Source organism: Bombyx mori, chromosome 4 (assembly GCF_030269925.1).
Source record: "Bombyx mori chromosome 4, ASM3026992v2".
Classification (NCBI taxonomy): Eukaryota; Metazoa; Arthropoda; class Insecta; order Lepidoptera; family Bombycidae; genus Bombyx; species Bombyx mori.
In genome coordinates, this window is record NC_085110.1 from 13,133,149 (window position 1) to 13,156,021 (window position 22,873).

At 37.6% G+C, this 22,873-nt stretch overlaps 1 protein-coding gene and 2 long non-coding RNA genes across 13 annotated transcripts in view; 2 read left to right on the forward strand and 1 right to left on the reverse strand.

The window, feature by feature from the left end:
• LOC101740884 (whirlin) overlaps positions 1-5,718 on the forward strand; it is a 100,412-nt gene extending 94,694 nt beyond the window's left edge. For 5 of the 6 annotated variants that reach the window (XM_038021923.2, XM_062668285.1, XM_062668283.1 and 2 more), the window contains one exon: positions 629-5,718. In XM_038021923.2, coding sequence (XP_037877851.1) covers positions 629-709 — 81 coding nt within the window. In that variant the 3' untranslated portion in view covers positions 710-5,718. The remainder of the gene's footprint in view (positions 1-628) is intronic. The other variant, XR_009973001.1, reaches the window with a different exon arrangement.
• A 4,477-nt stretch (positions 5,719-10,195) lies between these two features.
• LOC110386042 (uncharacterized) lies at positions 10,196-14,628 on the forward strand. 6 transcript variants are annotated; one of them, XR_009973013.1, is made up of 5 exons: positions 10,201-10,530; positions 11,018-11,163; positions 11,317-13,157; positions 13,236-13,894; positions 13,978-14,628. It is a non-coding gene; the product is annotated as an uncharacterized LOC110386042 (long non-coding RNA). The 6 variants fall into 6 exon arrangements; XR_009973012.1 differs by having other exon boundaries at positions 10,196-10,530; positions 11,018-13,157; XR_009973014.1 differs by lacking the exon at positions 11,018-11,163 and having other exon boundaries at positions 10,204-10,530.
• Positions 14,619-16,861, reverse strand: LOC119628471 (uncharacterized). The gene is made up of 2 exons (XR_005244641.2): positions 16,242-16,861; positions 14,619-16,036 (listed from the first exon to the last, which is right to left on the reverse strand). It is a non-coding gene; the product is annotated as an uncharacterized LOC119628471 (long non-coding RNA).
• Positions 16,862-22,873: the final 6,012 nt, after the last annotated feature.

The window sequence follows — 22,873 nt, forward strand, 5'->3', positions numbered from 1 at the left end:
TCCTTCACACACGGTGCTTAAGAAGAAGCTTTACTATCAGCAGTGCTTTGACCGAGGTTCGGGTGCAATGACAGACACGCTAATAATGTGTTCATTGGGACAAAAAATAAATAAAGAGACTTGGAGTTTTTTTAGTATGGTCGATGCTAGAAAGATAAAAAACAGCGCAGGGCCGAGTCGCACTTTACTAATTAACTGTCTTCTATGAATTCAGACAGTATTTTATCAATTTTCTAAGACCTGTTATTTTTTAATATTATTTCAGGTTGCGTTTACGAGCTGACAACGTTTCTTATAAATTATTATTCGATCCCCGAATTAAAATTCGGTCCCCGATCTAATTGTCTGTCTGAGAATGCCAAGTAACATTTCAAGCAATAACAATTTGCCGTACCAGGTTCTTGCAATATTCATAAGTCCACATTTTATGGCACTGACAGCCTTCATTTACCTTTTATTAGAAAAATCCATTGTTTAACCATTACACAATATTTAATAACAGGAATTATGTAGAATATACTCGTACAGATTTGTGCTATATTAGTATTATCATCATTTAAAAAACGCAATTCAATACTTGACCATATCATATGTCAAAAATGTTAAGGATGATTTTGGTTATTTATAGGAGATCGAGTTCCTCGTCGTGGAAGCAAAAAAGTCGAACTTGGAACCGAAGCCGACAGCTTTAATATTTCTGGAGGCCTAACATCTACTGTCCCTCCCCGCCAGCGACCCACCGGTCCCGCTGGGCAGCGGGATTCTGGGGGTCGACCTCACCGCGCACACCACGGAATAGCCAACTCCAACCTGCGCTGCCACATGCTCTTCTAAATGCGCTCTTCAACAACATACGAACCCAACACGATCCTACCCTACGTTTCTATCCGAATTCCTATCTTCAAACTAAATAGAAGAACAATTTGTATTGCGGATAAGCTTATTAAACTGAAAAGCAGAAAGGTAAAGGTCGTGTTTGATTTGTGGTTGAAAATGAAAGCGTGTTCCGCTCTACGGGATGTCATACGATCGGAATAACGATGATGATCAACATGCCATATTTCAAATAATATGACGTTGCAACGGACTGATATGAGAACTATGGCGAAAATACGATGCAGGTAAATCAGTAGGCTATGCAAAATTAATGGCACAAGGGAGGCGAAAAATTGGTTCGATCTAGAAGAATTGTCAAAATTTTAGGAAGTTTTGCAATGTTCACTGCCCCGAATGTTCTAATTCGTAAACTAAGTCGGTTCCTGTCTCCTAACGGAACAAATTTTGGACGGGCCGAAGTGAATTTTGTTAAATATTTTCTAGAATAAAGAAATCAAGAAATTTAAAAGTAGTCAGCGACTGAATTTTATAAAGAATCTCTCTTTTACCGATAACGATAAGTTCATCCTAAAATCTTCACGCATCGATCACGATCTCGAACAGGTAGTTTAAATTCGTTCGATAGTCGATCCAAAACTAACTTTAATAGAATTAGTAGTTTCAGAAATCTCTCACGAAAGCCATTTTTTTTTCAAGGATTCGCGCTGTTTTACCGAACGGCATTGGTGCTATGGAAAGGAATCTATCACACTATTGAAAACGTTCCATGTTCACATCGGTAGTTTGTCAGTAGTGGTCGATCAGTGCTTGCGCCACACCGAGCTGTCACGTCATCCGTGTGCCATCAACGTTGATTTGGAGTTCACGAGCCACTCATCCCAGCTCGTTGTACCGATTCTATTGTTTGCGTGAACGCGGATATCCACCACGCCATCAATCATAGCATGAGCTAATGGTGCTGGTATATAACCGAAGTCACGACTGAGCAGCCTTAGCGCTACATCATCGTCGTCATCAGTAGAGCAGAGCTTGCAGACTGCAGCACGTGACGCGCTCCTAAGCAAACTTTCTACTTTCTAACTTAACTTATAAACGATTTGCAGAAACATTCAGGATCTAAATGATTTTAAATTAATTGTATTCAAACTTTAAATTAAATATTCAAATGTATCTTTGCTAATTGTGTGGAAATAGATATATTATTATGAATTTCCTAGTTTGCTTAGCGAGTTCTGACACTAATCATGCGTCTTACATTGTCATTCCATTAGGTAGTTTTGCGGTGAGTTTACGAAAATTTGGCGGAGAGGGATTTTAGCCCATTCTAATAATTAAAAAGGTAGTAAATAAGTGAATGTGTGCAATATAATCAAATGTTATTTTAGATATTAGAATCAATGTACTGTTTCGGCACCCAAATGAGATTTATATACAAATCATTTAGAAGTAACATCTAATCTGGAAAACAATAATTGTTTAGGCTATTATGAACTATATTTTAACTTAATATGACTGCGTTCCCCAATGTAATTAAAGTGGGTATATACTAAAGCTTTTTAAAATTACATACAGCTATAGATATTGTACACGTTCCATATATTCGTATTTATTCGTATTATGTAAAGATGTTTCATGCTCTGTGTATTATTACATCTGTGTGCTTAGTGCGAGTTTTTTAACTTCTCGATCGCGTAAAAGTTTACTCAAATTTGTATGGAGTTGGATCAGCACTCCTAGCGGCGAACGTAGGGGCACTAAGCGCACTGTAGTCTTGAAATACTATTCCTTTTTTGAGCTAATTAATACATATGTTGCTGTAAATATACTGATTCGTAAGCTGTAAATATCGTGTTTCAATGTATTGTAAAAAATAATATAATTATTGAAGTTAGTGCCAAAAGCGTTTTACAACCCCTCATTAATTAAATGTACAGTGAAATATTACAGAAACTGCAGCAAAATATAGGTACATTACTATCGTTGTATACATTAATAAAATTAGCTATATAATATAATCGAGCTACATCACTAATCGCTAAATGAATTATGCCATTAGAATCAATTTTTAAATAGGGATGTTGACTATATTCCAACCGAAGTTTAAAATTAATATTTTTTTTAATGCATTCACTAATTAAAACTTACTTAAACGCCCATATTTGTTAATTTCATATTACAACTGCGAGTATGATGCCATTTACTATGAAATACTAATGGTATGAAATAAACAGGGGCGCTATCGAGAGAATTGCAGGTAAAATTTGATTTTACAATTGGAAGATAAATAAAATTTCTAAGATTTCTGTTTGGCGCTTCCATTCAAAATTACTTAATATATATGCACAAGAAAAAATTAATTAAAAATAGTTCATAGAGAGAGATTCTGCACAAGTCTCACACATTTAAAGTAGTTTTTTTTGGCGTATATAGATAGACGTAAATATAGAGGATTTGTTTAAGACACGAGCTTTGAAATCTTATTTGTATGCTAATTCAAAATCCGAATTCGTTCGAAATACAAAACAAACGAATATAGAATGTATGGTACAAATCTTGATGTTCTCCATTGTCGATTAAATATTGACCCTGACTTCGCTTCCATAGGATCAAGTCCCAATAGCAGTGACAGTGTTTTGTTAAAAATACACTCGTTATTTTGCTCGTATATGTGCTTCTAGTACACAAAACTAGAGCTAAGCTTTAGTTGGCGCCATTGAATGTGGAATCTTTACACATTCAACTGTATTCGCGGTCCGACAGATACTGAACTGTTGTTCTATTTCAGATTTAAATTGATTTGATTAATGGTTTTGGATTTTGGTAATACATTTTATTGCATTAATGTTACCTTGATGTTTACCCCTATACCTAAGTTTCTTAGTATTACCATAGTTGTATTGTTATGAATGCTGTGTTTTCGTGTAACTACTAATAAGTATAATACTGAAAGCGACTTAATAAAAACCTTTTTATCAAAATTATGTTGGAAAACGAAAATAAATAAGTTGATTGTTCGTTCAGATAAACGATTGTGTGTCGCAAAGATCACAAAGACGACTTTTGGTTCGCGAGAGATTTTAAAAATAAATGTTTTTTTTTTTTGCTTAGATGGGTGGACGAGCTCACAGCCCACCCGGTGTTAAGTGGTCCCTGGAGCCCGTAGACATCTACAACGTAAATGCGCCACCCACCTTGAGATATAAGTTCTAAGGTCTCAGTATAGTTACAACGGCTGCCCCACCCTTCAAACCGAAACGCATACTGCTTTCACGGCAGAAATAAGCAGGGCGGTGGTACCTACCCGTGCGGACTCACAACACCACCAGTAAAAATAATAATTTGGTAATAATATATGAATCAAGCGCAAGTTTACTAACGGTAATTTTCCAGAGTGTACTGATAACAAATGCTAAGCAGTATACCATTTTGTAACTTCTTAAAAATATAAAGTCTATTCACAATTTCAACATTTGTAAACCCATCCTTCGAGACTGGAAAAGAAGGATTAGTACAATTGCATTAGTAAAACTGATAAAAAAATACTCTTTCAATAAAATTACAAGCGATTCAAATTACGAGCGATCGTGATAAACTGCGTGCTCTTCGAATGCAATAAAAAACTTTGAGGGGCTTTTACGTAGAATATTCTTTATTGTTTCTAACTTACTATTTATCTACGGTAAGTTAGTATTAGTAGGTATTTATACAAAATAATTTAGTTGAAGTTTCCATCAAGAGTATTCACATTATAAAAACATATTTTGTTATTACAGTCAGCATCCCTATTAAAGAAATCCTAATATAATTTTTAAATGTTATAGAGCTATTCAATTGAATAAAAAAAGGAAGGAAGTGAATGTTACTACAGGTTAAAAAATCGTTAATGAACCGATAAACGTCTCTATTTATAAAATCGTGTTTCTATCTACGTTCACCCCAAACTGTTTTGGGTCGCGTAAGCAACATCGATTGTGCACAGATTCAATTATATTTTATACGGATAATGTAATTAATTTTTAGATTTTAATTAATGTGAATAGTGTATCTAACTTAAGTTTTATTCTTACAAATGAAGCCGTTTTTCGGCCTCTGTTTCAGTCAATTGACCATATAACATAAATACGAACAGGCCAATGCATACATAAACAGTTTTAAACATAATAAAGTTAAAATTTATTAACATTATGGAATATTTTAAGTATATACTTCGCTGACATTTCAAGAGAATATAAACAGTATGTAAAATAATTTTTAATGAATAATTATTCAGATGGAGCCCCGTTTATTAATCAAACTTGCCTTTATATAGTATATTTCATTTTTATGTATATTATGAATATTTATACTCTAACATTATTCTTTTATTACATATTAAATGAGTTCACAATTTCCTAATATTCTATGCCGTCCATTTGTTTTTGCATTTGGTTTTTCCTAACGTACGTAATTTTAAATATGGTTGATTCAAACAAAACTTTTTTAATGAAATCGCTCAGTCACTCTTGTAACTGTAAAACCTTTTTGGATATAACTTAACAAAAAAAAGAATTTGATCACATGAGTGAGATTAAAATAACAGCAACACCGTTGCTGTTATTACACCAATTACAGCAATAATAATGTAGAAGATTGTGTATCCAACAAAAATTTAATTTCAAGATCCATAGTTTTAACATGATTCATTTTATTGTGAATTTCTATTTATTTGGATTTATCTGTTAAATATATTGTAAACATAATCTACAAATAGCTACCTATTTATGTGTTGGTATCGCATGATATGATATTTTTTGCTAGGAACAGATGTTTCATTGAAAAAAGATCCATGTTGTAGTCTGTTGTTGTTTGTCATAAATGACAAAATATATTGTTACCTAGATACTGTGTTGTTTCATTTCACGTTTAAAGCTGCTTTCAGACTACGCTATAATATAATAGCATATAGTATATAGCTCATAGCACAACAATATCGCGCACCATACATTGAGGACATGTTCACACTGTACTGTACTATATAATTAATATTATGTTAAGTATACGCTGCTATAGTATATGGTACTATAGTATAGCGCTGTCTGAAAGCAGCTTAAGTTATTTTTGATAGCATCCCTGAATCATGAGTTACTAATATAAAACACTATACCTAAGAATAAATTATGTGTAGTTTTCAGTCTACAGTGTATAGAGTCGAACGAGCTTACGGCCCACTCATCAGTGTAAGGTCTTAACTGGTAGCTATACCTAGATATTCTAATGTGAAAGGCGCCACCAGATTCGAGATATGAGTTCGAATCTTCAATGAATATACCCTTGTTTAGTCTTATCCTTGAAACCGGAACGCCTAACTGCTTCGCGACCGAAATAGGCGAGATGGTGGTACCTATTCGAGCGGGCTTACAATACGCACTGTCACTAGATTAAAATTTTATTTTGCTATTTCCTACATCATTTAGATAAAACCAAAACGTTATAATAACCTTCTTTGAAAATTTTAAAATCACTTTGTTTTTTTCATCCTAACTAAAAATTAATATAATCGAAAATATTTTAATAAGTTTATTAATAATTTATAATCGAAAATATTTTAATAAATATTTAAATATTTTAATAATTAAGCTCTTTAGTAACATTAAACGCAAACTGTTAACTATTTGTTTCCATTTCATTAAAAACCATAACAATTTTCTTACCACTTATGAAATCCGTATATTAAATTTATATATAACTAGCTGACCCGGCAGCCTTCGTAGTGCCCCAATTGATAAATAAAAAACCTAAACTTTTGTATAAAATAAACTTAAAACAAACAAAAGGAGTCCGTCCGACGGGGGACACATCAAAGGAAAAACAAAATTTTTATTTTTATTTAGTTCCGAGCATTTTCATATTTATCTACCTTTTAAACCTTCTCTGGACTTCCACAAATAATTCATGACCAAAATTAGCCAAATCGGTCCAGCCGTTCTCGAGTTTTAGCGAGACTAACGAACAGCAATTCATTTTTATATATATAGATTTAAGCGAAGTACACGAAAGAGGAAAAGCAGAAAATCGCCTTAAATGATTGATTAGCAATATTTCTTCAATGTAATTAATAAATACGCCTGAATGGAAGAAATATTTTAGTTTAAATTTTTTATAATTATTGAAAGAAACGAAGTTAATTTTATTTACTATGCTCCTATAGTTCGACTCCGTGAATGGACATCAAGGATCTATGGCAGACTATGTGGTGTTTTATGATTTTTTTTGGCGGGAGGTTGATTTTCTGATCAATTTGTTTTTGTGTTTAAAAATCAGATTAAATCACCTTAAGTGCCTCATCCCGGTTGAATCCTCGAGCTTGCCTATCCATCCTGATGAAGCTGTAAGCAGAGGCAAACAGAAATTCCTCCCATGCTAAAAAAAAGCGAACTACACGTTGCATTGGTCATGGTGTAGAAGAGTTTTTTTAGGAAGGAAGGATTACTGGTCGCCCCAAGGCCTTTCCAGTTTCACTAGGACACGTGGGCGAGTAAATGCTCAGCCAAGAGTTGGGATTTGCTAACAGACAGCTGCCCGAGCGCCTCCGAAGGAGACCTAAAAACTCAAGGGCAGCTGCTTCGTGAATGCATCTACTACCAGATCGGAATTGCGATTCGCTCACAAACTCAGCGGGCTGATGTTTAGGTTAGGTTGCACGTCGAAGTCTTTGCCGAGTTCGACCAGTACGGCTACCGGGGTTCCTAAGCCTGCTGTTAGTGCTAGAGTTGAAGGCATTTACGACAAATACGACTTCATGTATTTCCAGATCGGTTTGAGGCCTAGATCGTCGTGTAGGTCGACGTTTTTCACGAAACACGATGCTCCGTGGTTAGCCTGTAAAAACGTGATTAGAAGTTGGACGGATTTGCCCCGTCGAAGAAAAGGGCTCCCGTGTAGAATGGTTTTGGTCGGTTAAGCCCTACGAGAACGTGCTCCGTGAGGCGATGCACCTTTTTTTTTATTTATAGCTTAGATGGGTGGACGTGCTCACAGCCCACCTGGTGTTAAGTGGTTACTGGAGCCCATAGACATCTACGACGTAAATGCGCCACCCACCTTGAGATAAGTTCTAAGGTCTCAAGTATAGTTATAACGACTGCCCCACCCTTCAAACCGAAACGCATTACTGCTTCACGGCAGAAATAGGCAGGGCGGTGGTACCCACCCGCGCGGACTCACAAGAGGTCCTACCACCAGTAATTACGCAAATTATAATTTTGCGGGTTTCATTTTTATTACACGATGTTATTCCTTCACCGTGGAACTCAATCGTGAACATTTGTTGAGTACGTATTTCATTAGAAAAATTGGTACCCGCCTGCGGGATTCGAACACCGGTGCATCGCTTAACGCGAATGCATCGGACGTCTTATCCGTTAGGCCACGACGACTTCTACGCACGTTAGGCCACGACGACGCATGAGTGATATGCACGGAATCCGAATTGTTTGTCGATAAGAATGCCCTTGGATAAGTCTCTGGGGCGTTTGAAGAGCAGATGCTCGTAAAATTTGGCTAGAGACATGAGAAGGCCAATCAAGCAATAACTCGTCGGATGATTATTTTGGTTTACGGGGTTTATGTATGCCGATAACGTCCGCTTCTTTTCACACCGCGGGAAAGATACAGTTCATAGCGGCATTGAAAATAGATGCCAACATCACAATGAGTTGGGCTGGTAGAAGTTTGATAACGCGTTTAGATATACCGTCGGAACTAGGAGCCTCCGAGGACATAGGTCTTTGATCAGTTCTTTAACTCCATCGTGGTGACCGCGGTAATGCGTCCAAGGGGGGCAAGGAGGCTCTGCACTCGGCCTTCCTATCTACTAATTCTATATGTACGGGATTCGCGGATTGAATGCTGGGAGTGCACTGGGATTGCAATGTATCGGCCTGCAGCTCTGCTGTTTGGTCGTCATCGTACGCCGCGAGTCTACCCGATGATATGCAGGCGAAGTAAAATGTCCCTTAGAAATAAGGTGACACTCTACAAAACTTGCATACGCCCCGTCATGACCTATGCAAGTGTAGTGTTTGCTCACGCGGCCCGCACTCACTTAAAATCATTCCAAGTTATTCAATCCCGTTTTTGCAGGATAGCCGTTGGAGCCCCGTGGTTCGTCAGGAACGTCGACCTCCATGACGACCTGGACTTAGAGTCCATCAGTAAGTATCTGCAGTCGGCGTCGATGCGCCACTTCGATAAAGCGGCACGACACGAGAACCCTCTCATCGTGGCCGCCGGTAACTACATTCCCGATCCTGCGGAAAGAATGGAAAGCAGTCGACGTCGCTCCAAACACGTCATTTCGGATCCTCCCGATCCACTAACGGTGCTTTTAGGTACCTCAAGCACCGGTCACTGTTCTCGTCGAACCCGTCGCTTGCGACGAAGGGCTCGACAAGTAAATTAACACTCAGACACAGCCCACTGAGTTTATCGCCGGATCTTCTCAGTGGGTCGCGTTTCCTATCCGGTGGTAGATCCGGTGGTAGAACGCAGCGGTTCTAGGTAGTATGGATGGATGAGCTTTGCTCTGGTGGCTGGAGGTGTGATGGTAAAAAGGAGATGGAGGGATCATCTCGAAAATTTCCGCAGAGCACTCCCCATAGAACATACGGTACGAAACAAAGGAAGAACCGAAGTCCCTACCGAAGTCCCTGAGGTCTGCTGAGCAGTACTCCATGTGAGGTCGGACCTGCGCTTTGTAAAGCGCTAGAGTTTTTGTAGTATGTGTTCCATGGAGAGAGCTTTGAGGAACTTTGAAATGATCTCATCTTCATTTTATCATTGTATCAATCGCCACTGGGGCCGAGCTTATCCATATTATTTCATAGCACTGCGCTCATCCACAGCTCTTTTCATACTTTCTCAAAAGTTATTTTACGTATCATTCGGCTCCGGAACAATTGCTACGACATATTATTCTTTAAATATGGCTTAAAAATATTCCTAAACGGAAGGTAGCGGTTCAACTGTGTTCCTGACATAGATGATGTAACAGCAATTGTACCAGTCATCGTTCTCGTCGAGCCCGTCGCTTGCGCCGAAGGGCTCGGCGAGTAAATTAACCCACAGACACAGCCCACTGAGTTTCTCACCGGATCTCCTGGGGGGGTCGCGCTTCCGATCTGATGGTAGATTCTGCGAAGCACTGCTCTTACTAGGGTTAGTGTTAGCAACGACGTCAAGTTTGAGCTCCGTGAGCTCACCTAATTGTTAGGGCTACGCTGAAATTGTCTCTCAAGAACGGGTAGGTAGGAAATAAGAAAAGAAAAATGCAATTATTTCCTTAAATGAACAAATTTTTAAAAAACATTTTGATCACGCCATTTTAATTTAACCTTTATAAATTCTGCCTGATGCAACAACGTATTTATTTCAAATCATTTTCAACGTCACCTGTTTGGTTACATCGTAAATACGCTGCGTGGTATTATTTCAAGAAACGTATTATAGTCGTATTCGTACGGCAGGGATAACTTAACGCATGACTTTACTACGTTAGAGCTTGCATCAGCCGTTTGCATCAATCGGCCATAGATAGGATGACATTAATTTTGCTGCATAATTTAAGGTAGCATGCAGTAATTGAATTGAATCTATAATCCAAATCTCTATGCGTAATTACTGTTAAAAACGGGCTCATAATACGCCCTGACATCGGTGAGAGTCCTATTTGAAATATTCACGTAACTAATAGTTTAACGTTATTTGCTTTGGGTGACTTCAGCTCAGGACCTATTTGATATTAATTAGTTACTACAGACCATATACATCATAGAGGTAATGCTGCTGGACACCTTGAGACATATGACTGAAGCCTTACTTATATTTAAACGTTATCTCACTCTACAAACCGGAACTTATCATTAATTCACTGCAGAAGTACATGGCGGTATCCACCCGTCTAGTAGATCCTAATGTACTAATCCTAAATTAACGCAGATATACAGACATAGAATATCAATCCAAGGTATATTTTACATTCATAACAATCCATAAGGTCGTAAGTTACGGGAGTGTGCCAAAGGGCATTTTGGTAATAACTTTTGTAAAAACTGCTGGAAATTTGAATGATTATTCATCCGCTGCTATCTTTTTATTGCTCGTAAATCTCATAAAAAACAATAATAATAACCTTCGACAACAGGAAACAGACAAGCCACTGCTTATTACAAATCCTTATCAGACTGTATGAACTCATTTATCTCAGAAATTGATGTTCTACAGTAAGCCGCCGAAATCTCAATATTCAATAAGTAGACGTCCAAAGTTGCTCAGAAATATTTTACTATGGTATATAATCAATTTATTTATTATAAAAAAAAGAACACAATATTAATATTTTACTTGTCTATTAGAGATATGTTCTTTAATCATTAAATGAAATCAACAATGGAATGCACACGATTGCATACTACTAATGTTCCTTCATATCTGTTTTCCCAGATGTGGAACAACACAGCGAAGAAAACAATTATTTGCTCAATTAAAGTAAAAATTAGTGTAGACAGATCACTAATTATGAAAAAATTTATTTACCTTACTACGTTCTAATCTATATTTAGAATAGAAAGATACGGAGAAACAATACGGAAGAAATGTGAAATTAATGTACACCTGTGTAATAAACATTCCAAATTGACGTCAATAGCAATAGCAAGTACATAATATTCTATCCGTTAAAGCATCATTATTAAAATGCAGGCACGTATTTCCTGTATGCCATCTTAGCTTGTTATTTTTTGTTCTACTTTTTATTATTTTAATTAATTAATCCACTATTGAGTTCATCGAATACAAGTTTACGTGCTGACTTCAACATACGTATATCGTTAAAAATTAATCAAGGTGTATGTTTGTGTCATCGAATTAAATTTGGGGCCCTTAAAAAAATCCAAAACTCACATTTTACAATTTTTTGTCATATCCGACCCATACGACAGGGTAACGCAAAGCAGCCGTATCACGGTCCTCTGTCTTGTCGGATACCCCGGATCCACTTTCGATGCATTGAGGCTCTTCAAGCAGCGATCACCGTCCTCGTTGAACTAGTCGATTACGACGAAGAGTGAAGTAAACCAGCCCACTGAGTTTCTCAAGGGGTCGCGATTCCAATCCAGTGGTAGATTTCTGGTCTTACTAGGACTGGTGTTGGTCAATTATCTCATATTCTCACCTGCCCGTCCGCATGACTCTGGAATAGCCCCTTAGGCTACCAGCGAATAGGTAGATGAAACGAAACAAAGCAGCTTAATCAACAGGTACAGAATTTTTCTATAAAACAATAAACGCTAATATTATTCAAAAATATTTAGGGCCAATTCGTCTTTTCGCATTAAAAGTGTACAAATTTAAAAAATATTCGAAATTGCATTAAAACCATTTGGTATCACCAGTATTTTTCTCATAAATACTGTCACAAGAACGTAGTTTAGTTTTATAGTAGTATAAGGTAGTATTTATATACCTATATTTAAACTACGATTAACAAAATTAATACATAATTTTATCTTACTTTAAAAGATAGATAATGTTACTCTTAAAAAATAAAAAATAAATGGTGCAAAGATGATTAATATAAAAAATATCACATGTTAAACCTTTCAAACACTTTACTATAAAATTAGTATGTTTTGAGATTATACAGTTTTAATGCGAGAAGACGAAATGTGGAAATGTATCTGTAAAATGGCTGGGTGGGAAATGTAAAATGATGGCTATGAGGCGCCGGGATCGGGCTTTTCGAAAATTTAGGAGGAATCGGTGTGATAACTGCCGTGCGATTCTCTAAAATTCAAACAAGAACTCGCATCTCACTACGAAATTCTCCATCACTTCGCATTCGCAATAGAATGACCTTGATTTGGCATTCTGTAAACACTAATCTTAATTACCCTGCCTCGAGCGAAGTGAAGTGACAACGAAGTTTGTTTACAATACTACTAGGGATAGCCGTATACACGCAAATGTAAATCGAAGCTTACCGGTTTCAGTTTTTCTTTGTATTTAGAAGCATTCTGTAAGAAAATACTATGAATTTAAGCTTTGGTGTCTAAACCACATCTAATATATCTAAAAAGAAAATTAAAAGTCATATATTTATGAAATTAATTGTAATTTCTGGCTGTACGCTAAGTTCCTTTGCGTGCACTGGCGAATTCCAGAATTAAAAAACAAAATTTTAATTGTTTTCAAAACAATTTCGAGCGGTCGGAAGTTTTTATTTTGCTTTTTCTAGATTTGTTGATACTTTGTGAGTGAATTTAACGTTAAATAAAAATTATGAGGTAAGTAAAAGTTAATTTGAGGCTATCAATGTTTCATCCATTCGTTTGTAATGTAAAATTTAAATATATTACCAACAGATTTAAAGAGCGTTCTTCTCATCCGACATTGGCGCAAATAGAGGCATTGATAAACGTTTTGGGTTAAAAGCTAGCGAAACAAAAGGATTAATCGAATCTCAACATGTTCAATAAGAGAACAAGGATATTAGAAAAATATAGGAACTAAATTCTCTTGTCAGTTAAGATCCATTCCCGGTGAGATATTTAGGACATGTTAACATATATTTATGTATGATATATCTATCTACTACGTTTTTATTGATGTTCTATTTTAACAGGGCATGAAGGTAATTTATTTGTATCTCAAATTCACCAACAAAAAAATTATTTTGAATTAAATAAATCAAATCATTAACAATTTAGGTATTGCAAGTTAGATTGATGTTGTTGGAATGTATTTATTGATGCAGAGGTGACTGTATCTATGGTAAAGGGTGTGCATACTGGTACAGGGGTGGCAGGCAGTGCCAGAGTATTGACTAAACTGACATTATGTTGGCTAAAGGCTGCATACTCAGTTTAAAATAAATGAACAAAATTTAGGCATAACCTATTTTATTATATTTAAGGAACTACAACAGATTGAAAATACTAATCCACATCATCAGAATATTGTAAGGAGAATTTATAGCCAACTCGGAAAATGTATCAGTATTGGAACAATCGCAAACATACAGGTATGTATGTTATGCCTAATTATCTGAAATAAATACCTAAACAAAACTTTCATTTTAAAAATTAATATTTATTGCCTTTTTAGCATTGCATCAAGAATCACCTATTTTGCAGTCATCATCCTCTAACTAAATGCAAGTAACTTCTACTTATTGTGATGCTACTACTAGTAGCTCCAGCCACAGTAGGTCTCACATGTTAGTCAAGAGATTGGGTTGATATGTGTTTATTCAGGTCAAAGTACCTATTCATTGAACCACCATATTAGGGACATTGATTTGTGTATAATGCTGTTACTTGTAAATAAAAACATTTTGTTGCATGTATTGTAAACATTGTATTTTACCTAACCTTGTTTTTAAATAAATTTATTATTTTTTTCAGCACCTCAACACCTGACCTGCTATTTCACCACTTTTACAATGAAAAGCAGAGTGTACTCAAATTACTGAGAGAATTTTGTGGATAGAGGAACTGCAGGTGAAGATTCAGGGTGTTCATATGTGTGTCGTCCAAAGCATTTTTGAACACAGTACCATATATAACTTAATGAAACTTACAACCATGGGGGAATGAACAGTCGACAATCTGCAAGAAGGATGAACTGTTGGTGGAATTAGCACATGCAGCTAGCAATTTTAAACCTGTATTTCCACATAAGTTACTGATGCAAACAAATTTCAAAATTATTGTATATAACTATTGAATAAAACTATAATAAAACTATTTTTATAAATCATTAATTTATATTTGTAGTTACTTCACACTATAAGTTAGCTAATTAGTAAAATTTAACAAAGTAATTCAACATGACCACCATAATGTACATGTAATCTCATCATCTGAAATCATGGGAACTGGCAGCTCTGCACAATTGCTAATGTTGTGCAAAACACAACACGCAACAACTATTTTTGCTATCTTATCAGGGTGGTATATTGGCACCCTATAGATCAGCAAACACCTGAATCTACTCTTTAACATACCTATTGTTCTTTACACCGAGTTACGGGCAGTGGAATGAAGGCGGTGCTACAAAGCATCAGGAGTATCTTCCTCCATATTAGCAATAGCTAGCTATTATTAGCAGGTATTAGCTAGCATAGCATAGCGTTATCGCCTATTTCTGCCGTGAACGGTAATGCGTTTCGGTTTGAAGGGTGGGGCAGCTGTTGTAACTATACTGAGACCTTAGAATTTATATCTCAAGGTGGGTGGCGCATTTACGTTGTAGATGTCTATGGGCTCCAGTAACCATTTAACACCAGGTGGGCTGGGAGCTTGTCCACCGATCTAAGCAATGAAAAAAATAATAGCAAAAGGTGTCATAAGGTTGGAACGTTGACAATATACAGAAAGCCCGAAAAGATGTTAAATAATTATAATGGTCATTACTTGCTGTCATTGACTAATCTAGTAGATTTTATTTTGTTTTGATTACAACAGAATAAAGTTTATTTAAGATAAATACTATATTTCACAATAACTTATAGCAATATACACAATTACAATTTAACTGAAATGAATACAATCTGAATACATAGGTTCTTAATACACATTTCGTTTATGGATTACATATCAGAATTTCGAAAAATATTAATAGCTTTACAAATTGTACATTTCTTGCATGATATTCTTTGCGACAGTAAAACCATTTTTTATTGGTAGCAGATCTTTTTAAGGCCACCAACTTCCCATCAATACACCCAATAACCCAAAGGATTCTAAATTTTTCATAAAAACTGCAATATTTAGCATTACATTAATATTGGTAATTTTTTATGAAGAAAACATTTTTTTATTTAACTTAAACCTCTCCTCCTCCTCCTTGCATCGGTTTCCTCATTACTGAGGGTCGTGGTCATGGCCTTGAAACAGTTTGTTTTTTATAGTGCACCGCCATCTGTTCCTATTTAGCTTAAACCACCTTCTTCTTTTTTCTTTGCTTTTCCTTCAACTTTTGCCATTCTTGAGCATTCTGTGGGAATCTTAAATATTTATATATAGTTGCTGGGTTGTTCAGAGCCTCCACAACCTCAGATATACACTGGGATGTCTGGGACAAATGTGTTCTTATATTTTCTTTTATGATTTTTTTGGTAACTTCAATTGGCCAAAAATAACAAGGTGCACAATAACTGAAACTAAGAAATAATCATTAAACAATACACATAGTTATTAGAGAATCTAATTTGTATTCTTTCAAGATATTTTTGGTAGATTAGTTTAGTGGTATTGTTTTACAATAATGGGAGAGTTGGATATAAACAAATGGGCAAACTTTAATAATATGTTATAAAGTACCTATTTTGTACATAAAGACACAATCTTACCACGTGGAATACCTACCTTTAGAAGAGTTGAAAGTCCTTTTCAATGGCTTTTAGTGGTCTTCATCAAAGGGTGTAATTCACACCCTAACTGGTTCATATGATCCTTCGACAATCTATACACTTTCTTTATACTTTTACATGGTCGTCATCTCAAGTTAAAAGTGATAAATTGTGAATTTCGTAGGCTTGTCGACGCATTTCACGCTGATCCGTAGAGTCAGCCTCTTTCAACAATGTTTTCAATAAAAACATACGCTCCACAAAATATCGATGAAGAATAAAGTTATTTTAAAGTGCAATTTTGTTAATTAATAGTATTTTTTTAATAATTAACAGCGGTTTATAACGTTTTCGTATATTCTCACTCACAACAAACACATAAAACACTAACTTTTGATTTGACAAATAAAATGATTTTGCGATGCGAAGTTCATGCCGAAATTCGACGTGATTTACACTACAGAATGCCGTTTCAAACGTCAACTCATACATTTTAGTAAAAAAAACTCACGCTTGCTAGTTCAATTCACCCGCGAGGGGCGCTAGTGTAGATTCGGCACTACAATGAAATTTACAGAATGCCAATTTGAAAACTCACACCAAATTCACGTGCGAGTTTGTTAAACAACGCTTACAGAATCGCATGGCTGGACTAAATTTAAGGTGTCGAGGAACCGGTGCAATCAGATGATACGTAACGCTAAACGACGCCACATTCTAGAAAACATAAATTCCGCTTCGCCTGCCGATATTTGGAAATTCCTTGGAACTCTGGGTATTGGTAGACAGCGTCACTCTGGTTTTCAGGCGACGATAAGTTTGAATGATATCAACTTTCATTTCTCCTCTGCTACACCACTAAATAATCAAATGAAATGTCGCACCTTGAACTACCTGAATGGTTTGTCTCGACTTAATGTTGACTCCTTTGAATTTTCTTCGGTTGCTGTGGATGAGATCAAAAATATTATCCTGTCCATAAAATCGAACGCCGTGGATTGTGTCAATATAAGTCGCCGTATGATCGTCACAATCCTGGATCATCTTCTGCCAGCTATATGGCAGATCACAAATTTCTCCCTATCATCAGGCTCTTTTCCGTCATTGTGGCGTAAGGCTTATGTTATTCCTTTACCTAAAATTCCTAACCCTTCCCTTCCAAATCACTTTAGGCCCATATCTATTCTTCCCTTCCTATCCAAGGTGATCGAGGCCTGCGTACACAAACAATTGTCGCAGTTTATTTTGACACTAAAGTCACAGTACTGGTACTAATTGATTTTTCAAATGCGTTCAATGCCGTCAATCACGATATCCTCCTATCTATTTTGTCCTATATTATGATCTCTCCTACAGCACTGGAATGGTTTTCATCATATCTTTGGGGACGCCAGCAGTGTACTCGTATTGATGACACCTCTTCAAGTTGGTGTAGTGTCAACTCTGGCGTGCCCCAGGGCGGTATTTTGTCTCCATTATGATTTTCTATTTTTATAAATTTCTTAACACATAATCTTCAGTGTGCGTATCATCTGTATGCTGATGACTTGCAGCTTTATATACAGACGACTGTGGAGTCTATTTCTCAGGCAATAAACCAGTTAAATAGGGATCTGGACTACATATGTAGTTGGTCAACTAAGTTTGGCTTGACTGTGAATCCAACGAAATGCCAAGCCATTATTGTGGGCAGTCCTCTTATGATCCAACGCTTAACTACTATGTTACTCCCACCTATATTCTATAATGGTTCAGTAGTTCCCCTAAGTTCCGTGGTTAAGAACCTAGGCTTTTACATAGACTCCACACTCGACTGGAAAGCTCAAGTATCTTACGTTGGACAAAGAACCTCTGGAATTCTTCGTGCTCTGTATCGCCTCAAGAATTTCTTACCATCAGCGACCAAGACTATGCTAGTACAAGCCTTGATCTTCCCTATAATTGATTATGGTGATGTGTGTTATTTTGACCTGAATGCAGACCTTCTTAATAAACTTGATCGTCATCTTAATAACTGCATTCGATTTATTTTTAATCTTCGTAAATATGATCATATATCTTCCTATCGTGCTGAGCTCAAACTTTTACCGATTCGCCAGCGTCGTAATTTACGTGCACTGACGAATCTTCATTCCTTACTTATGTCTCCCGAACCTCCTTCCTATCTAACTTCCTATTTTCAATATCTTCACTCCAGCCATGAGTGGGCCCTACGTTCTCTGAATAGCCTATTAATTCGTTGTCCCACACATAGTTCTAGTTATTTTCGTAACTCTTTCGTCGTGCAATCTGTTCTGCTATGGAATGCGCTTCCTCTCGAGATCAGGACTATTACTAACCGCTGTACGTTCAAGTTAAGGGTTCGGCGAATGCTGTTGGAAAATTTAGCGGAATCGTCATGAACTTATTAAGATGAAGTTATTTGTTAAGGAAATTTATTGATATATTCCTTTTAATACTGTATAAACTATTATATGTATGTATGTGTGTAAATGTATGTATATGTATATGTGATTTTGTATATATGTAGATATACTTTTTTTGTATGTATTCGTCGAATTAAATTTGGAACTCTGGGTATTGGTAGAAAACCTAATATAAATTTAATATAACGTAACCTAATATAAATTTCATTGCACCTACCACTATTTACTCTGCACTACCTTTGGTTGACTGGTAGAGAATGCCTTAGGCATTAAGTCCGCCAATGTAAATTTTACATGAAGTGTAATAAATAAATAAATAAATAAATAAATAAATAAATAAATAAATAAATAAATAAATAAAATGGTAAAAATTTTAGCGTGAGCCCTTGAGCCGTGGGAAGGAACGCGACCGCAACTAATAACCAAATTATATGTAAATAAAATCAACAACTTTTAAAAGCCGAATTCAACTCTCTTGGCCTACGCCGAATAATCCAAGCAAATTGACCGTCTGATTGACAGTCTTTTCAAAAGAAAGTAACATAAGCTTTTTTGTTGCATTAAAAAATGTAAATGAATTAGTCAGTAATACGAAACTAGAAAAACCGGCTTAACATTCATCGAGCTTAATCCGTTTAAAGTCAAATAATAATTTCACAATCTCGAAAGATTCGTTATTGATTTTTCCAACCGGATTTAGCTTTGGAAGACTTTATTTACATTACGGATGTAGTTTTAATGCATTAACCATATATCTGTAATTAACACACAAGCTAATTAATAGTTGTTCCACACTCAACTTTGACTCAAAACATATGTAGATATTATTAATGTCTACAAGATCAATAATCAAATATCTAGTTTTTTATAACTACGGACCAGTGATAATTACTAATGGCCACTTTTATTATTTAGTACATGGGTGAAATAAATGGTAAATACACTATACAAAATTAAGTTTACTAGTATTTATGAACTAAAAGATTCAAATAAAACCTGGGGAGTATTAAACGTTATCAATCAAACGTCTAGGATTTTATTTATGAGACAGAATCAGAAATTTTTTTCTTCTTTATTTATTTAAGTAATCCTAGTAATCCTAGGAAAATAAAGATAACCACCATTGGAGCGGTGGGTCTTCAGACCCTGATGAGGCCGGACGGGGCACGAATAGTTTATTACGCACCATTCAAAACTACAAAATGAAGAATACCTCTCTTATTAAATAAAAGTACTTTCCCTCATATTTAACCCCTCCGTCATTCCAATGGATGCTCTTGGTTCTTATCAGCTTATTTCTATCCGAGAGGAAGACGGGGAGTTTCAGGCAAATTAATAGAGACATCAAATTTAAGCTTACAAAAAAAAAATTAACTCACTAAGAAGTAGCATACTAAAATAACGGTAAATATCTTGATAAGTTAAGAATTCAGTGTTACTAACTATACACTTTATTTGATAGAAATTCTTAAATAAGGAAATGTATGTTTACTTTTTTGTAATTTCATAGACGGGTAAACGGGTTCACCTGGTATTATGTAGCTATCGGAGCCCATAAATATCAGAACATGAGTGCTAGCGTCAACCTTGAGACTTGTGGTATGTGTCTCAAATGTATAGCTTATACTCAAATTTAATTTATTGCGGGTCAGATTTTTATTAGGTACACGATATTGTTTCTTCCTCGTGGAAGTAATTCGCGAGTTGGAAATAGGTAGGTACGTATTTCATTAGAAAAATTGGCGCCTTTTTTTTTATGATTGAAGTATTACTCGTGGCCCGGAGGCCTTTCCAGTTTCACCAGGACAGGTGGGCGAGCAAAGGCTCAGCCAGGAGGGGTGGGATTTGCTAACAGCTACCCGAGCGCCTCCGAAGGAGACCTAACAGCTCAAGAGTAGCTGCTTCGCGAATGAATCTACTACCGGATCGGAATCGCGACCCGCTGAGAAGATCCGGCGAGAAACTCAGCGAGCTGATTCATGGGTTAGGTTGCACGGGGGACTCTTTGTCGAGTTCGACGAGTACGGTTACCGAGGTCCCTAAGCCTGCTCCTAGTGTTAGAGCTGAAGGCGTCTAATGCAAAAGTTATTGGATCTGATGGATCCGTAAGGACGTGTCTATGGCGTCGACGGTGACTGGCTCCTGCGTGATCAGGATTCGGGGAGTAGCCAGCGGCGGCAACGATAAGGCGATTATCATGACGCATAGCCTTATCGAAGTACCGTTCCGACGCTGACTTTATGTATTTCTGGATAGATTCGAGGCCCAGGTCGTCGTGTAGGTCAACGTTCCTCACGAACCACGGAGCTCCGACGGCTAACCTGCAAAAGCAGGATTGTAGAGATTGGAGGGTGTCTATGTGTGTGCGGACCGCGTGAGCGAACACCACACTCGCGTAAGTCATGACGGGCCTTATGCCAGTTTTGTAAAGTGTCACCTTGTTCCGAAGGGACATTTTACTCCGCTTACAGATCATAGGGTAGAGTCTACCGAGAATAAACGCGGCACGGTCACGGACTGATTTTATATGTGGGCGGAATGTCATCGATGTATCTAGGGTAACGCCCAGGTACTTGACCTTCCTGGCCCAGGGTATGGGTTGTCTAAAGAGAGTAATCGGGGGTGTGAGATTCCTCCTCCTAATCCGGGAGGAAATCCGTGTGGAGCTTCCCCGCTGAAATAGCATCGCAGTACTTTTCGATGGGTTGATGTCTATGCGCCATTTTCGGAACCACTGTCCTAGGGCTAGGGCTGCGCTCTGAAGCTTCTTCGCGATTAGGGACTTGTTTCTACTGGAATAGTAAACAGTCGTGTCGTCGGCGAATAAGGCTAACTGGGTCGGCGGCAACCGGGGAATATCGTTGACGAATAAGCTAAATAGGAGGGGTGAGAGGACAGAGCCTTGCGGGACTCCAGCTGTGAGAGGTCGTGGGGAGGAGCGGGTTCCCTCGACTCGATATCGAAAAGAGCGGTTCGACAAGAAGTCCCGTATGATGAGCACGAGACTAACCGGCACGCCCATGTTGAATAGTTTGAAAATCAAACCGTTGTGCCAGACTTTATCGAACGCTTTTGCGACGTCGAAGAAGAGAGCTCCCGTGTATAACGGTTTTGGTCGATTAAGCCCCACAAGAATGTGCTCCGTGAGGCGGTGCACCTGTTGAACGCATGAGTGATTTGTACGGAATCCGAATTGTTCATCGATGAGAATGCCCTTGGATAAGACGAAGTCTCTGAGGCGTTTGTAGAGCAGACGCTCATACAGTTTGCCTAGAGACATGAGGAGGCTAATCGGGCGGTAGCTCGTCGGATGATTTTTTGGTTTACCGGGTTTATGTATGCCGATAACGTCCGCTTCTTTCCACACCGCGGGAAAGATACAGTTCGTCATAGCGGCATTGAAAATAGATGCCAACACCACGATGAGTTGGACGGGTAGAAGTTTAATAACGCGGTTGGATATACCGTCGGAACCGGGAGCCTTGCGAGGACGTAGGTCTTTGATCAAGTCTTTAACTTCCATCGGGGTTACGGGTGGTAACGCATCCGAGGGTGGCAAGGAGGCTCTGCGTTCTACCTCACTGTCTACTAATTCTACATGAACAGGGTCCACGGATTGAGTGCTGGGCGTGCACTGGGCTTGCAATGTATCGGCCAGCAGCTCTGCTTTTTCGTCATCATCGAACGCCGCGAGTCGGCCTGAGGGGCCTACGAGGGGGGCATAGTTACTACCGTATCCGATTTGAGAGTACGAGCTAAGCGGTAGTAAGACCTTTGGGAGGGCGCGAGTCCTTCTAAGAAATCAGACCATCTGGCATCTCGGACTTCGGCGATGCGAGACTTTACGTCGCGTTGTAGGGCAAGCATTCGAATACGATTTTCCGCGGTAGGATACCTGTCGTAGGCGCGTATCGAGGCGTTCTTAGCTCTAAGGAGTTCCCTAATATCGTCGGACAATTTGAAGCGGTGAAGGAAGTCCTCCGCTACAACTTGTTTCGATGACCTATCTAATGTCGAGGTGATGTGTGACGTTAAGATGTATATGGCTTCAGCGGTATCCTGAGGAGACGGGGTAGAGTCCGGGTTAAACGGGAGCGATGGTTGATCAGATTCAGCCAGGCTGATGCCCAGCGTATGCCAATCCACCACAGTCCTCGTGACGGGAACGGAATCGGGAGCGCGACCGAGCTTCATAACGACGGGACGGTGGTCTGAATCTAAC